This window comes from Psittacula echo (genome assembly GCF_963264785.1).
Source record: "Psittacula echo genome assembly, chromosome: 31".
In the NCBI taxonomy this organism is placed as follows: Eukaryota; Metazoa; Chordata; class Aves; order Psittaciformes; family Psittacidae; genus Psittacula; species Psittacula echo.
The window spans coordinates 282418-300426 of record NC_137766.1 but is presented as its reverse complement, the minus strand read 5'-3'; the positions used below and the strand labels follow the sequence as shown (position 1 = coordinate 300426).

Sequence of the window (18009 nt, the reverse complement as noted above, 5' to 3'; positions counted from 1 at the left end):
CTCCGTTGCAAGCGCGGGCAGCGCGTGTGTCACGTGAGCGGGGGGAGGGGGTTGTTCCGCGTCCCCCGCCGGGTCCTAGCGCCCTCCCGCTCTCCCGCCATGGCGACCCCGGCGCTGTCCCGCGGCCTGGCCGCTGCCCCCCGCGCTCTGCGGGCGGCCCTGGGGCGCCGGGCCCGGTGCTGCGGGGTCCCCCCCGGGGCCGCGGGACCCCCCCGGGGCTCCCCCGAGCGGAGCCGGCTCCGAGACCGCGAGCACAAGGAGAGGCGGCAGCGGGAGAGGAGGCAGAGAGCGGCCGCGGGGGGAGCCGGGGGGCAGGTACGGGGCTGGGGGACACGGGAAGCATTGGGGTGAGCTGGGGGGGGGGCACTGGGGTGTGTGGTTTGGATTGGTTTGTACTGGTTTTAATGGGGATGTATTGGTCTATATTGGTTTGTATTGGTCTATACTGGTTTGTATTGGTCTATACGGGTTATACTGTTGTGATTCTGTAGGGGTCTGTACTGGTTTTTACTGGTCTATAGTGGTTATACTGCTGTACTGGTAATGCTGTACTGGTTTGTACTGGTTTATACTGGTTTCCATGGGGGTATATTGATGTATACTGGTTTGCAGTAGTTTATACTGATTATAGTATTGTAGTTCTATAGGGGTTTGTACTGGTTTTTACTGGTTTCTACGGGTACATAGTGGTTATGCTATTGTAGTGGTTATACTATAGTGGTTTGTACTGGTTTATACTGGTTTCGATGGGTTTATATTGGTCTATACTGGTTTGCAGTGCTTTATACTGCTTATAGTATTGTAGTTCTATAGCGGTTTGTACTGGTTTTTACTGGTTTCTATGGGTACATAGTGGTTGTACTATTGTACTGTTAATACTATCGTGGTTTGCACTGGTTTATACTGGTTTCTATGGGTCTATATTGATCTATACTGGTTTGCAGTGGTCTATACTGATCGTTGTATTGTAGCTCTGTAGTGGTTTGTACTGGTTTTCTATAGTGGTTTGTAGTGGTTTGTAGTGGTTTTTATGGGTACATAGTAGTTATACTGTTGTACCGGTAATACTATAGTGGTTTGCACTGGTTTATACTGGTTTTAATGGGGCTATATTGGTCTATAATGGTTTGTATTGGTTTATACTGATCATGCTGTTGCACTGGTAATACCATAGGGGTTTATACTGGTTTCTATGGGTCTATACTGGTTTATACTGGTCTGGCAGGTGCCGACAGCCCCCCCCAAAGGCTGGACCCCCAAAAGCATCGTGGAGTACGAGCACCCCCTGGAAGCCGATGGCAAGAAGGGTACGGAGGGGGCAGCATGGGGGGGCTATGGGTGATGGGGGTGCTGCGGCACTGCCCCCTGGTGACACCTTTGGGGTACAGCCACGGGGGTGCCGCTGCCCCCCTCTTACAGCCCCCACTACGTGGAGGCCGCCTGGTACAGCTGGTGGGAGCAGCAGGGCTTCTTCACCCCCCCGGCCACGGTGAGTGGGGCAGAGGCACCCCGGGGGGGGGGGGGAGTAAATGCAACCCTATGGGGATTTAATGCATTCCTGTACTGAGCTGTGCCCGGCCTCAGCCCATTCCTGTACTGAGCTGTGCCCGGTCTCAGCCCATTCCTGCACTGAGCTGTGCCCGGTCTCAGCCCATTCCTGAACTTAGCTGTGCCCGGCCTCAGCCCATTCCTGAACTTAGCTGTGCCCGGCCTCAGCCCATTCCTGAACTCAGCTGTGCCCGGTCTCAGCCCATTCCTGAACTCAGCTGTGCCCGGCCTCAGCCCATTCCTGCACTGAGCTGTGCCCGGTCTCAGCCCATTCCTGTGCCCGGTCTCAGCCCATTCCTGCACTGAGCTGTGCCTGGTCTCAGCCCATTCCTGTGCCCAGCCTCAGCCCATTCCTGAACTGAGCTGTGCCCGGTCTCAGCCCATTCCTGTACTGAGCTGTGCCCGGTCTCACCCCATGTTCTTCCCCCCCCCCCCAATAGACGCCAGCGGGGGGCCGTGTCCTGAGCCTGGTGCTGCCCCCCCCCAACGTCACCGGGTCCCTGCACCTCGGCCATGCGCTGACGGTGGCTCTGCAGGACGCCCTTGTGCGCTGGTCAGTGGGGATGGGAGCCTGGGGGGTGCCCATAAGGGGTGTGTTGGGGCAAGGGGGGCCTGGGGGCACCCATGGGTGCTGGCGGTGCTGTTTCAGGCGGAGGATGCAGGGCTGGACCGTGCTCTGGGTGCCAGGTACTGACCATGCTGGCATTGCCACCCAGGTGAGACCCCCCCCACCCCATTGTCCCCAGTGTCCCAAACAGCCTCCCCATTGTCCCCAATGGTGTCCCCAGGCAGTGGTGGAGCGCTGGTTGTGGCAGCACCGGCGCTTACGGCGCCAGGATTTGACCCGTTCCCAGTTTCTGGAAGAGGTTTGGGCCTGGAAACAACGGTGAGGGGGACAATGGGGACATGGGGGGGGGGTGACAATGGGGTGTATGAGGTGACATTGTCCTGTCCCCCCCCATCCTGCTTGGTCCAGGCATGGGGATGAGATCCTACAGCAGCTTCGGGCGCTGGGGGCATCGCTGGACTGGAGCCGCTGCGCTTTCACCATGGACCCGGTACGTTGGGAACCCCCATTGTGTCCCCAGTGCATCCCCGTAGTGTCCCCAATGTGTCCCCATAGTGTCCCCAATGCATGCCCATCATGTCCCTGTTGTGTCCCCAATGCATCCCCAATGTATCCCCATTGTGTCCCCAATGTGTTCTCAGTATGTCCCCATTGTGTCCCCAATGTGTCCTCATCATGTCCCCAATGTGTCCCCAATGCATCCTCATCATGTCCCCGTTGTGTCCCCTTAGTGTCCCCAATGCATCCCCTTAGTGTCCCCAATGTGTCCCCATCATGTCCCCAATGCATCCCCATCGTGTCCCCGTTGTGTCCCCTTAGTGTCCCCAATGCGTCCCCTTAGTGTCCCCAATGCATCCCCTTAGTGTCCCCAATGTGTCCCCATCATGTCCCCAATGCATCCCCATCGTGTCCCCGTTGTGTCCCCAATGCATCCCCATCGTGTCCCCGTTGTGTCCCCAATGCATCCCCATCATGTCCCCGTTGTGTCCCTAGTGTGTCCCCATTGTGTCCCCTATGCGTCCCCATCGTGTCCCTGTTGTGTCCCCAATGCATCCCAATCATGTCCCCAATGCATCCCCATCGTGTCCCCAGTGCATCCCCATCGTGTCCCCAGTGCATCCCCATCGTGTCCCCAATGCATCCCCGTCGTGTCCCCAATGCATCCCCATCGTGTCCCCAATGTGTCCCCATCCCCACAGGCCTTCTCACAGGCAGTGACCGAAGCCTTCGTGCGTCTGCATGAGGCCGGGTTGATCCATCGCGACCAGCGCCTCATCACTTGGTCCTGTGCCCTGCGCTCCGCGCTGGCCGATGTGGAGGCAAGTGCGGCCCCAAAGCACCCCCAAAGCCTCCTCGGGGGGGTCCCCATGATGTCCCAGCCCCCCCATCTCCCTGCAGGTGGAGCCCCGCTCCCTGACGGGCCCCACCGCGCTCCGTGTCCCCGGCTGCCCCCATCCCATCACCTTCGGCCTCCTCATCACCTTCGCTTACCCCGTGGAGGGGGGGGACGGTGAGTGACCCCCCCCCGTGCCCCCTTCACCCGTGGGCTGCCCCGTCATGCTCTGACACGTGTGTGCATCCCATGTCCTTGGCGCGTTCAGGCCTGGAGCTACCGGTGGCCACGACGCGCCCGGAGACGATGCTGGGGGACGTGGCCGTGGCCGTGCACCCCCAGGACCCGCGGTACACGGTGAGGGGCGGGGCTTGGGGAAGGGGGGGCGTGGCTTCAGCGGCACGGGCCTCGCAGCCATTGGCTGTTGAGCTGCTTTGGCGCCTTCCGTCTTAGGAATGGACGCGTCCATATAAGGGGAAGTAGGCGGGGCTTGCGGAGAAGTGGGGGCCCGATGCTCTTAAAGGGACAGTGCGCGGCGGGCACGCCGTGATTCCGCCCGTTTCCCCAGCACCTCCACGGCCGCCGGGTCCGGCACCCGTTCACGGGGCGGCTCCTGCCCATCGTCACCGACCCGTCCGTGGAGCCCACCCGAGGCACCGGTACTGGGACCAGTATGGGGCTAGGACTGGGATCCGGGCTGGGAGGGGGGGGGTCTCAATGGTCTCAGGGCTGTCAATGGGGTGTCCCCCCCCCAACAGGCGCAGTGAAGGTGACCCCGGCGCACAGTCCCCGGGACCTGGTGCTGGCCCGGGCCCAGGGGCTGCCCCTGCTCTCTGTCATCGGGGACGATGGCACCATGTGCCCCCCGGGCGGGGGGTGGCTCCAGGTACTGCTCGTCCCCCTGTGTGTCCCTATGTCCATGCCCCTGTCCCCATGTGTGTCCCTATGTCCATGCCCGTGTCCCCATGTGTGTCCCTATGTCCATCCCCCTGTCCCCATGTGTGTCCCTATGTCCATCCCCATGTGTGTCCCTATCTCCATCCCCATGTCCCCATGTGTGTCCCTATGTCCATCCCCATGTGTCCCTATCTCCATCCCCATGTGTGTCCCTATCTCCATCCCCATGTGTGTCCCTATCTCCATCCCCATGTGTGTCCCTATCTCCATCCCCATGTGTGTCCCTTTGTCCATCCCCTGTCCCCATGTGTGTCCCTATCTCCATACCCCGTCCCCATGTCTGTCCCTATGTCCTTCCCCATGTCCCCATGTCTGTCCCTATGTCCATCCCCATGTCTGTCCCTGTGTCCATCCCCATGTGTGTCCCCATGTCTGTCCCCAGGGCGTCCATCGCTTCGAGGCACGGGACAAGGTTGTGGCCGCCCTGGCCGAGCTGGGGCTGCACCGTGGTACCCAGGACCATGCCATGACCCTGCCTATGTGCAGGTACCTCCATCCCCATCCACACCCCACCCCATCCGCACCCCATCCGCACCCCATCCGCACCCCATCCGCACCCCATCCCCACCCCATCCCCATCCCATCCCCACCCCATCCCAGCCCCATTCCATCCCCATCCCTGTCCCCCTCTGTGGCCACAGGACCTCCCTGAGGTGACCCTGGTGTCCCCGCAGCCGCTCTGGGGACGTCGTTGAGTACCTGCTGAAGAGCCAATGGTTCCTGCGGTGCCAGGAGATGGCAGCGCGCGCCCGGGAGGTGACAGGGACATGGGGATATGGGGACATGGGGGGGATACCCCGAAACCCTGCCTGCATGACCCCCCTCTGCTCATCCCCCTTCCCCAGGCGGTGACATCCGGACAGCTCCAACTCATTCCCAAATTCCATGAGAAGAACTGGAAAACCTGGATGGATAATGTGGGGTAAGGAAAAGCATCCCCATACCCTATATCCCATATCCCATACTTCATATCCCTCTACCCCATATCTGCATACCCCCTACTCCATATCCCTATACCCCATATCCCCATACCCCATACCCTCATATCCCCATACCCCATAACTTCATATTTCTATACCCCATACCCCCATACCCCATACCCCCATACCCCATACCCCCATACCCCATACCCCCATACCCCATACCCCCATATCCCATACCCCCATATTGCATATCTGATACCCCATACACCCCATACCCCCTATACCCCATACCCCCCATACCCCCCATACCCCCCATACCCCCCATACCCCCCATACCCCCCATACCCCCCATACCCCCCATACCCCCCATACCCCCCATACCCCCCATACCTCCCATACCCCCCATACCCCATACTCCCCATACCCCCCATACCCCCCATACCCCCCATACCCCCCATACCCCATATACCCCATACCCCATATACCCCATACCCCATACCCCATACCCCCCATACCCCCCATACCCCCCATACCCCCCATACCCCCCATACCCCCCATACCCCATATACCCCATACTCCCCATACCCCCCATACCCCATACTCCCCATACCCCCCATACCCCCCATACCCCATACCCCCCATACCCCCTATACCCCATACCCCCTATACTCCATATACCCCCTACCCCATACCCCCATACCCCCCATTACCCCCATGTCCATGGGGCCCCCTCTGCCCCCCCCAGGGACTGGTGCCTCTCCCGGCAGCTCTGGTGGGGTCACCGCGTCCCGGCCTTCCGAGTGCAGGGGCCCCCCCCGGCGCCCCCTGGTGGCCTCTGGGTCGTTGCACGCAGCGAGGCCCAAGCCCGAGCGGCCGCTGCCCGGCTCCTGCGCTGCCCCCCCGAGGGGCTGCACCTGCAGCAAGGTCAGAGCGCCCCGAAACCCCCCTTTGTCACCCCAACATTGGACCCCGAAACACCCCTTTTTAACCCAAAATTGGACCCCAAAACCCCCCTTTTTAACCCCAAAATTGGACCCCGAAACCCCCCTTTTTAACCCAAAATTGGACCCCGAAACACCCCTTTGTCACCCCAACATTGGACCACGAAACCCCCCTTTTTAACCCAAAATTGGACCCCGAAACACCCCTTTGTCACCCCAAAATTGGACCCCAAAACCCCCCTTTTTAACCCAAAATTGGACCCCGAAACACCCCTTTGTCACCCCAAAATTGGACCCCAAAACCCCCCTTTTTAACCCAAAATTGGACCCCGAAACCCCCCTTTTTAACCCAAAATTGGACCCAGAAACACCCCTTTGTCACCCCAAAATTGGACCCTGAAACTCCCCTTTTTAACCCAAAATTGGACCCCAAAACCCCCCTTTTTAACCCAAAATTGGACCCAGAAACACCCCTTTGTCACCCCAAAATTGGACCCTGAAACTCCCCTTTTTAACCCAAAATTGGACCCCAAAACCCCCCTTTGTCACCCCAAAATTGGACCCCGAAACCCCCCTTTTTAACCCAAAATTGGACCCCGAAACCCCCCTTTTTAACGCAAAACTGGACCCCGAAACCCCCCTTTGTCACCCCAAAATTGGACCCTGAAACCCCCCTTTGTCACCCCAAAATTGGACCCTGAAACCCCCCTTTGTCACCCCAAAATTGGACCCCAAAACCCTCCTTTTTACCCCAACCCCCTCCCTTCTGACGCCTTTTGGGGTCCCCCCCAGACCCCGATGTCCTGGACACGTGGTTCTCCTCCGCGCTCTTCCCCTTTGCTGCACTGGGCTGGCCCCAAGAGGTGAATGGGGGGGGCACAAAGGGGATGCAAAGGGGGGCACGAAGGGGACACAAAGGGGGCAAAAAGGGGACACAAAGGGGGGCACGAAGGGAGCAAAAAGGGGGCACAAAGGGGATGCAAAGGGGGTCACAAAGGGGACGCAAAGGGGGTCACAAAGGCGGGCACAAAGGGGATACAAAGGAGGGCACAAAGGGGACACAAAGGGGACACAAAGGGGGCACGAAGGGGACACAAAGGGGGGCACAAAGGGGATACAAAGGGGGACACAAAGGGGGCACGAAGGGGACACAAAGGGGATACAAAGGGGGACGCAAAGGGGGCACAAAGAGGGGCACGAGGGGGACATAAAGGGGGCACAAAGAGGGGCACGAGGGGGACGCAAAGGGGGCACAAAGAGGGGCACGAGGGGGACGCAAAGGGGGCACAAAGAGGGGCACGAGGGGGACATAAAGGGGGCACAAAGAGGGGCACGAGGGGGACGCAAAGGGGGCACAAAGAGGGGCACGAGGGGGACATAAAGGGGGCACAAAGGGGCACGAGGGGGACATAAAGGGGGCACAAAGAGGGGCACGAGGGGGACATAAAGGGGGCACAAAGAGGGGCACGAGGGGGACACAAAGGGGGCACAAAGAGGGGCACGAGGGGGACACAAAGGGGGCACAAAGAGGGGCACGAGGGGGACACAAAGGGGGCACAAAGAGGGGCACGAGGGGGACACAAAGGGGGACACAAAGGGGTCACAAAGGGACCCACGGGACCCTCCTGTGCCCCCAGACCCCCGACCTGCAGCGCTTCTACCCCACGGCCGTGCTGGAGACCGGCAGCGACCTCCTCTTCTTCTGGGTGGCCCGGATGGCCATGCTGGGCCTGCAGCTCACCGGGCGCCTGCCCTTCTCCCAGGTACCACCCCATAGACCCCAGTGTCCCCCCATGTGTCCCCATAGACCCCAGTGTCCCCCCTATGTGTCCCCATAGTCCCCAATGTCCCCCCCATATGTCCCTATGGACCCCAATGTGTGTCCCTATGGACCCCAATGTGTGTCCCTATGGACCACAATGTCCCCCTGTGTGTCCCTATGGACCCCAATGTGTGTCCCTATAGACCCCAATGTCCCCCCTGTGTGTCCCCATAGACCCCAATGTCCCCCCCATGTGTCCCTATGGACCCCAATGAATGCCCCTATGGACCACAATGTCCCCCCCATGGACCCCTATGTGTCCCTATGGACCCCAATGTCCCCTCCATGTGTCCCTATGGACCCCAATGTGTGTCCCTATAGACCCCAATGTCCCCCCGTGTGTCCCTGTAGACCCCAATGTCCCCCCTGTGTGTCCCCATGGACCCCAATGTCTCCCCTGTGTGCCCCCATAGACCCCAGTGTCCCCCCGTGTGTCCCCATAGACCCCAATGTCCCCTCTGGGTGCCCCATAGACCCCAATGTCCCCCCTGTGTATCCCTATGGACCCCTATATCCCCCCTGTGTATCCCTATGGACTCCAATGTCCCCCTGTGTGTCCCTATGGACCCCTATGTCCCCCCTGTGTGTCCCTATGGACCCCTATGTCCCCCTTTTGTGTCCCTATGGACCCCTATGTCCCCCTTTTGTGTCCCTATGGACCCCAGTGCCCCTTCAGCCCCTGCCCATGGGGTTCCCATCCCCATCCGGGGATGTTCCCAAGTGTCTCCTATTCCTGCTCTTTGGAATGGCTCCCCTGTCCCTGTGTCCCCCCCCCCAGGTCCTGCTGCACTCGCTGGTGCGTGATTCCTACGGGCGCAAGATGAGCAAATCCCTTGGGAACGTCATCGACCCCCGGGATGTCATCGCTGGCGCCTCGCTGCAGGTACGGGACCCTATAGGAACACATGGGAGCCCCTATAGGAACACATGGGAGCCCCTATAGGAACACATGGGAGCCCCTATAATAACACATGGGAGCTCCTATAGGAACACATGGGAGCCCCTATAGGAACACATGGGAGCCCCTATAGGAACACACGGGAGCCCCTATAGGAACACACGGGAGCCCCTATAGGAACACACGGGAGCCCCCATAGGAACACACGGGAGCCCCCATAGGAACACACGGGAGCCCCCATAGGAACACACGGGAGCCCCTATAGTAACACACGGGAGCCCCTATAATAACACACGGGAGCCCCCATAGGAACACACGGGAGCCCCTATAGGAACACATGGGAGCCCCTATAGGAACACATGGGAGCCCCTATAGTAACACATGGGAACCCCTATAGTAACACATGGGAGCCCCTATAGTAACACATGGGAGCCCCTATAATAACACACGGGAGCCCCCATAGGAACACATGGGAGCCCCTATAGGAACACATGGGAGCCCCTATAATAACACATGGGAGCCCCTATAGGAACACACGGGAGCCCCTATAGGAACACACGGGAGCCCCTATAATAACACATGGGAGCCCCTATAATAACACATGGGAGCCCCTATAATAACACATGGGAGCCCCTATAATAACACATGGGAGACCCTATAATGAAACACTTCTATGTATGTATGTGAGATACATATAAAATCCTACAATAGCAAATAGGATTATCGGGGCTTCTGTTTCCTGTAGGGTCTCCCAATGGGGTTGGTGTTCACTGCAGGGTCTCTCCTATTGCAGGACCTGCAGCAGAGGCTCCACACCAAGATCCTGGACCCCCACGAGCTCCGAGTGGCCACAGAGGGCCAGGTGGGCCCTTCCCTGCCCCATAGCACCCCCTTTACCCCCCCATATCCCCTCCTTTTCCTGACCCCCCCCCCTTATCCATTGCAGCGGCTCCAGTTCCCCCAGGGCATCCCCGAGTGCGGCGCCGATGCCCTGCGCATGTTCCTGTGCTCCCACAACGTGCACGGTGAGAGCCGGCGGGGGGGCACTAGGACCCTGCGTGTGCCCCCGCTCCCCATTGAGTGTCCCCCATCCCTGGTCTCCATTGAGCATCCCCATTCCTCCCCCCCCCCGCACCCCATAGGGGACAGCATCCGGGTGGCCGTGGGGACAGCCCTGACCCACAGGCGCTTCTGCAACAAGGTCTGGCACGGGGTCAGGTTCGTGCTGCAGGCGCTGGGGCCCCACTGCGCCCCACAGCGCCCCGAGGAGGTACCGGTGGGGTTCTGGGGGGGTTAAATAGGGCTTTGTGGGTGGAAGAGGGGGTTGGGGGGGTAAAGGGGGGGTTTGGGGGGGTTTAAAAGGAGGGGTTTGGGGATAAAAGGGGGGGTTTTGGAGGTGCAAGGGGAGCGGCATCCGAAGCATCACCCTTTGCCTCCCCTTCCTCATCCCTGTGCCCTCGCCCCAGTGCTGCCCCCGTGTGGCCATGGGGCGCTGGGTGCTGGGGCGGCTGCTGCAGGCGGTGGGAGCCTGTGCCCGGCACATGGAGGCGCTGGAGCCGCACGGAGCCCTCGGCGCTGTCCAGCACTTCTGGACACGGAGCTTCTGCGACGTCTTCCTGGTGCGTTGATGGGTCCTGAACCTGCCATTGATGGCGTTGAACCCATTGATGGGTCCTGAACCTGCCATTGAGGGCGTTGAACCCATTGATGGGTCCTGAACCTGCCATTGAGGGCGTTGAACCCATTGATGGGTCCTGAACCTGCCATTGAGGGCGTTGAACCCATTGATGGGTCCTGAACCTGCCATTGAGGGCGTTGAACCCATTGATGGGTCCTGAACCTGCCATTGAGGGCGTTGAACCCATTGATGGGTCCTGAACCTGCCATTGAGGGCGTTGAGCCCATTGATGGGTCCTGAACCTGCCATTGAGGGCGTTGAACCCATTGATGGGTCCTGAACCTGCCATTGAGGGCGTTGAACCCATTGATGGGTCCTGAACCTGCCATTGATGGCGTTGAACCCATTGATGGGTCCATCCTGCCCCTGCCATTGAGGGCATTGAATCCATTGATGGGTCCTGAACCTGCCATTTATGGCGTTGAACCCATTGATGGCATTGAACCTACTGATAGCATTGAACCCATTGATGGGTCCATCCTACTCCTTCCATTGATAGCATTGAATCCATTGATGCCTCCTTCTCCCCATAGGAGGCTGCCAAGGGGCTGCTGCAGGACCCGGTGACGGCCCCGGACACGCGCCAGACCCTGCTCTGCTGCGTGGATGTGGGGCTGCGGCTCCTGGCCCCCTTCGCCCCCTTCCTGAGCGAGGAGCTGTGGCAGCGGCTACCCCGCGCCCCCCCAGTGCCCCCCAGCATCACCCTCGCGCCCTTCCCCGATGCCTCCAGCCTGGTGAGTGCCATTGAGACCCCTGTTGAGACCCCATTGATGTCTCATGAACACCCTATAGACACCCCATTGATGCCCCATTGACGTCTCATTGATGCCCCATTGACGTCTCATTGATGCCCCATTGACATCTCATTAACGACCTATAGACACCCCATTGACCTCATTGATGTCTCATTAATGCTCTATAGACACCCCATTGACACCTCAATAACTCCCCATTGATGCCCCATTGACACCCCTTTGACATCTCTGTACCTCCCCATTGATGCCCCACTGACATCTCATTGACACCCCAATAACTCCCCATTGATGCCCTATTGACATCCCATTGACACCCCATTGGCGTCTCATTAACACCCCACTGACATCCCATGAACACCTCATTGACAGCCCATTGACACCTCAATAATGTCCCATTGATGCCCTGATGACATCCCATTGATGCCCCATTGACGTCTGATTGACACCCCATTAAACCCCCCATTGACGACCCCCGTTAACACCCTATTGACATCCCATTAACGCCCCCATTGACCCCATTGTCTGTCCCCCCCCCAGGCACACTGGCACTGCCCCACTGTGGAGCAGGAGGTGGGGGCCATGCTGGAGGTGGTGCGGGCGCTGCGGGCGCTGCGGGACACCTTCCGCCTGGGCCCAGCCCGGCCCCCCGGTGAGTACTGGCAGTCCCAGCATGCCCTGGGGCTGCCAATATGGCTGACAGCCCTACAAGACTACAAGTCCCAGCATGCCTTTGGGTAGCCAAGATGGCTGACAGTCATATGGGACTACATGTCCCAGCATGCCCTGGGGCAGCCAATATGGCTGAAACCTCTACAGGACTACAAGTCCCAGCATGCCTTTGGGTAGCCGAGATGGCTTATACCCTTTAAGGGGTCGGAAACTACAACTCCCAGTATGCTCTGGGGCATCAAACATGGCTGACAGCTTGATGGGACTACATGTCCCAGCATGCACTTGGCTGCCCCCATGCCCTAAGATGGCAGCCCCCACTGGAGGCCACCACAGCCCAGCAATCCCAGCATGCTCCGGGGCGTGTGGAGGCGGCCATGTTTCCACCCCCCACGCCCCCACTGGAGGCAGCCATGTTGGGTGGGCCGCGGGGCAGCGCCGCTATCCCAGCATCCTTTGCGCAGTGGCGGTGCAGTGCCCGGCGGAGGCACGCGATTGGCTGGAGCCGCTGGGCCCCACCCTCCGGAGGCTGGCGCAGGCGGGGCCGCTGAAGCTCCTCCCCCTGGGGGCGGAGCCAGAGCCGGGCCCGGGCTGGGTGAAGGCGCCCGCGGGCCCCAGCACCCACGTGTTCCTCTGCCTGCAGGTGAGTGCACCCCGGGGCATTGTGGGATACTGGGGGTCCTGAGGGGGCGTCCCAGGGCATTGTGGGACGCTGGAGGACCTGGGGACCCCCCCCACCACCCCCCTTTCTCCAGGGCCTGGTGGAGCCGGCGGCCGCCCGGGCCCAGCTCCGCAGCCGCAGCCTCGGCCTCCAGCGGCGCCTCCAGAGGCTGGGGGGGGCCCCGGAGCCCAGCGCCCAGCACCAGGTACGGCCCCATGGAACCCCATTGACCCCCATGGAACCCCATTGACCCCCATTGACCCCCATGGAACCCCATTGACCCCCATGGAACCCCATTGACCCCCATTGACCCCCATGGAACCCCATTGACCCCCATGGAACCCCATTAATCCCCATTGAACACCATTGAACCCCATTGACCCCCGTGGAACCCCATTGACCCCCATGGAACCCCATTGACCTCCATGGAACCCCATTGACCCCCATTGAACACCATTGAACCCCATTGACCCCCGTGGAACCCCATTGACCCCATTGACCCCCGTGGAACCCCATTGACCCCCATGGAACCCCATTGACCTCCATGGAACCCCATTGACCCCCATTGAACACCATTGGCCCCCATGGAACCCCATTGACCCCCATTGCACCCCCATTGTATCCCATTGATCTCCATTGTACTCTATTGACCCCCCTCGTATCCCATTTACCCCCATTGACCCCCACTGTACCCCCATTGAACCCCATTGACCCCCATTCTACCCTATTGAACCCTGTTGTATCCCATTGACCCCCACTGTGCCCCCATTGTACCCCATTGACCCCTATTGACTTCATTGTGCTCTATAGACCCCCATTGTACACCACTGCACCCCACTGCACCCCCATTCTACCCCATTGACTCCATTGCACCCCACTGCCCTCCATTGTACCCCCATTACCCCCCACTGTACCCCCACTACCCCCCATTGCATCCCATCACATCCAATTGTATCCCCATTGCCCCCCAGTTGTACCCCCAATGCACCCCATTGCCCCCCAGAACCCTGCAGGGCCCGGAGGGCTCCTTAACCTCATTAACCTCATTAACACGGGGGGGGGTGTGTGTGTGCTCATTAACGCTGCCATCATTAACGTGGCCCCCCCCATCCCAGGTCGCCATCCTCCGCTCCGAGCTCGCCCGCCTGCAGCAAGCACTGGAGGCCCTGGAGCCCATGGACCCCCCCTCGGACCCCCCCTTGGACCCCCCCTCGGACCCCCCCTCACACCCCAAGACCCAATAAACCCCCCCCTTTCAGCGCTCTTTGGCCTCATTCTTCCCCCCCCCCCGGGACCCATCACGAGTGTCCCAGGCTCAGCCCACACCAATGTGGGGCGGGGGGGGGGGGGGCCAGGCTCCTCCTCCATCCCCCCCCCCCCCATTCCCATTCCATTGGGATCCAGGAGCTGCCGCTGCCGTGTGGGGACATCGGGGCCAGCGACGCCTGCTCCTGCCTCAGGTATTGGAACCCCCCCCTCCCTGGTCCCTATTTGGGCTCCCCCATTCCCCCCCCCTCCGTGTCCCCCTCTGTCCCCCCCCATGTCCTTGGTGTCACTCCCAGTGATGTCCCTGTCCCCTTTGGTTCCCCACCACCACCACCAGGTCATGGCCGAGGGGTGCCCCGATGCTGCCCCCCGTTGTCGCCTCCCCACAGAGGTGATGGCCACCCCCATGGATGTCCCCATTGTCACCGTCACCCCCTGGACCAGTGGCATCACCATCACGGTCACCGCGGCGCCGCCGGATGAGGATGATGGGGACAATGGGGATGTGATGGTCCCAAAGGACATTGGGGACAATGGGGATGTGGTGGTTCCAAAGTGCATTGGGGACAATGGGGACGTGATGGTCCCACAGGACATTGGGGACAATGGGGACGTGATGGCCCCAAAGGACATTGGGGACAATGGGGACGTTGGGGACGTTGGGGATGTGGTGGTTCCAAAGGGCATTGGGGACAATGGGGACGTTGGGGATGTTGGGGATGTGGTGGTTCCAAAGGGCATTGGGGACAATGGGGACGTTGGGGACGTTGGGGATGTGGTGGTTCTAAAGGGCATTGGGGACAATGGGGACGCTGGGGACAATGGGGACATGATGGTCCCAAAGGACACTGGGGACAATGGGGATGTTGGGGACACTGGGGACAATGGGGCTGTGGTGGCCCCAAAGGCCACTGGGGACAATGGGGATGTGGTGGCCCCAAAGGCCACTGGGGACAATGGGGACATGATGGTCCCACAGGACATTGGGGACAATGGGGATGTGGTGACCCCAAAGGCCATTGGGGACAAGGGGGAAGTGGTGGTCCCAAAGGACACTGGGGACAAGGGGGACATTGGGGGCAATGGGGACATGGTGACCCCAAAGGACATTGAGGACAATGGGGACATTGGGGACGTGGTGACCCCAAAGGCAATTGGGGACATTGGGGACGTGGTGACCCCGAAGGCCATTGGGGACAGTGGGGCTGTGGTGACCCCAAAGGCCATTGGGGACAGTGGGGCTGTGGTGACCTCAAAGGCCATTGGGGACAGTGGGGACGTGGTGACCCCAAAGGCCATTGGGGACAGTGGGGACGTGGTGACCCCAAAGGCCATTGGGGACAATGGGGATGTGGTGGCCCCGAAGGCCACTGGGGACAGTGGGGCTGTGGTGACCCCAAAGGCCATTGGGGACAATGGGGATGGGGTGACCCCAAAGGCCATTGGGGACAGTGGGGATGGGGTGACCCCAAAGGCCATTGGGGACAGTGGGGACGTGGTGACCTCAAAGGCCATTGGGGACAGTGGGAATGTGGTGACCCCAAAGGCCATTGGGGACAATGGGGCTGTGGTGACCCCAAAGGCCATTGGGGACAGTGGGAATGTGGTGACCCCAAAGGCCATTGGGGACAATGGGGATGGGGTGACCCCAAAGGCCATTGGGGACAGTGGGGATGGGGTGACCCCAAAGGCCATTGGGGACAGTGGGGACGTGGTGACCCCAAAGGCCACTGGGGACAGTGGGGCTGTGGTGACCCCAAAGGCCATTGGGGACAATGGGGATGGGGTGACCCCAAAGGCCATTGGGGACAGTGGGAATGTGGTGACCCCAAAGGCCATTGGGGACAGTGGGAATGTGGTGGCCCCAAAGGCCATTGGGGACAATGGGGCTGTGGTGACCCCAAAGGCCATTGGGGACAATGGGGACAGTGAAGATGTGATGGCCACAAAGGCCATTGGGGACAATGGGGACATGGTGACCTCAAAGGACAATGGGGACATTGGGGACAATGGGGCTGTGGTGGCCCCAAAGGACATTGGGGACAATGGGGCTGTGGTGGCCCCGAAGGCCATTGGGGACAGGGATGCTCCGGACACTGTGGACGGGGCCATTGGGGACCTCCCAGCAGTGGGGGGCGTTGGGGATGTCCCTGCCTGTGGGGCTGGTGATGACGTCGGCGATGACGTCAGCGATGACATCACAGGCTGGAGGGGCACCCTTGGGGGCACGTGCGTGGCGGGCGGCATCACCATCACGGTGGTGGCCCCCCCCCCGGAGGACCAGGTCGATCCCGACGATGACGTCATCGCCGATGATGTCATCGGGGGTGACGTCACGGCTGAGGGTGATGTCACTGCCCCTGAGGAGCCCCTCGTGGGCGGCATCATCGCCCAGAGTGACGTCACTTCCTGCCTTCCTGGGGGTGACCTCACGGGTGACGTCGTCGGTGGGGACGTCGCCGGTCACAACAGGGAGGAGCTCGCCTTTGGTGACGTCACGCACAGGGGTGACGTCACTGGTGACGTCATCGCCGCAGACGACCCTACCGCCCTCTCCAGGGATACCAGCGCTGATGATGTCATCGCTGACGTCACTGCAGAGGAGGACATGGCGGGTTTTGTGCCTAGGGACGCCCCTGCTGATGGCGTCATCGCCGCTGATGACGTCATCGCCACTGATGATGTCACTTCCTCCTTGCCAGGAGATGGTGACCTCACTGGTGACATTATCTGCGCCAATGAGCGCGCTCCGTCTGCTTGGGATGACATCACTGATGATGTCATGCCTGAGGATGACGTCACTTCCCCCGTGGCCAGCGGCAGTGCTGGTCATGACGTCACTCCTGAGGGTGACGTCACAGGTGACGTCACCCGGGGCACCAACCCAGGTGACAGCGCCGGGGGCGACGTCAGCCCCGAGGATGACGTCACCGGTGACGTCACGGGCGACACCAGACCGGGGGACCCCATCCCCAAAGAGTCCGCCTGCCGGGACGATGACGTCACCGATGACATCACCTCCGAGGCCCCCAGAGTCGACGCCCCAGGTAAAGGGGGGGGAAGGGGGCGGGGCTAAGGGGAGGGGGCGTGGTCTGGCGCTGACCGCGCCCCCTCCCGTATCCCCCCCCAGGCCCCCCCCAGGCGCAGACGCCCTCCCCCGGCTGCCCCCTCGTGTTCTTGGCCCTCGTCTGCCTCCTCCTGGCCCTGCTGCTGCTCGCAGGGGTCTTTGCGGTGCGGGGGGGGCCCCACTTATGGGGGGGGGGTCCCTAAATCCTGGGGGGGGGGGGGGTCCCATTCATAACCCCCAATGGGTCCCCATCAACTTGGGGTCGGGGGGGGGGGTCCCCAATGGATCCCCAACCTTTGTGTTCCCAATGGGAGGCCCGGGGAGGGGCTGTTCCATTGTGCCCCCAGCCCGGGGGGGGGGTGTCCCCCCCCAACTCTTCCATTGCCCCCCCCCCCCGCAGGCCGCGCATTACGTCCGGGTCTTCCTCATCAGCTCCGCGCCCGTCGGCGAATCCTTCCCATGAGCAGGACGAAAAGGGGGGGGGGTTGTGTGTGTCGTGTCTCCCCCCCCCCGCAACAATAAATCACACACACCCCCACACCCGTGTCCCACTTGGTAGCGCCCGCGGCGAGCCCGGGCTTGCCCCAGCGCTGGGGCCGGACAATGGCGCCATTGTCCGCGGGGGGGCGCCGCTGGGAGCGGCCCACAATGAGGGTGCGGGGGGGGGACGGGACACGACGGGGCCATTGGGGCCAATGGGGGGGGGGGGCATTGGGGACCATTGTCCCCGGGTCCCCTCCCAGGGGCTGGCCCTGGCCCTATAAAGAGGGGACGAGGCCATGGGGGGTGTCCGGCAGAGGCATGGGGGTGACGAGGACGCTCGTGGTGGCCATGGGGACGCTGCTGCTGATGGGGGGTGAGGGGACAGGGGGGTACGGGGGGGACATGGGGGACATGGGGATAATGGGGGCGAAGGGATGCGG

General features: G+C 61.2%; 1 protein-coding gene across 1 annotated transcript; it reads left to right on the top strand.

Moving 5' to 3' along the window:
- Nucleotides 1-99: 99 nt before the first annotated feature.
- On the top strand, nt 100-14004 carry VARS2 (valyl-tRNA synthetase 2, mitochondrial; the record flags this gene model as incomplete). The annotated part of the gene is made up of 28 exons (XM_080636292.1): nt 100-315; nt 1226-1307; nt 1389-1489; nt 1989-2101; nt 2198-2264; nt 2337-2434; nt 2525-2606; nt 3316-3435; nt 3515-3626; nt 3718-3806; nt 4018-4108; nt 4208-4335; nt 4789-4892; nt 5081-5162; nt 5252-5328; nt 6075-6253; nt 7063-7133; nt 7908-8033; nt 8871-8975; nt 9784-9852; nt 9937-10015; nt 10133-10260; nt 10457-10609; nt 11202-11402; nt 11961-12072; nt 12557-12735; nt 12848-12958; nt 13869-14004. 28 exons carry the CDS (start codon nt 100-102, stop codon nt 13995-13997), a joined length of 3204 nt encoding a protein of 1067 aa, XP_080492418.1. The 3' UTR covers nt 13998-14004.
- Nucleotides 14005-18009: the final 4005 nt, after the last annotated feature.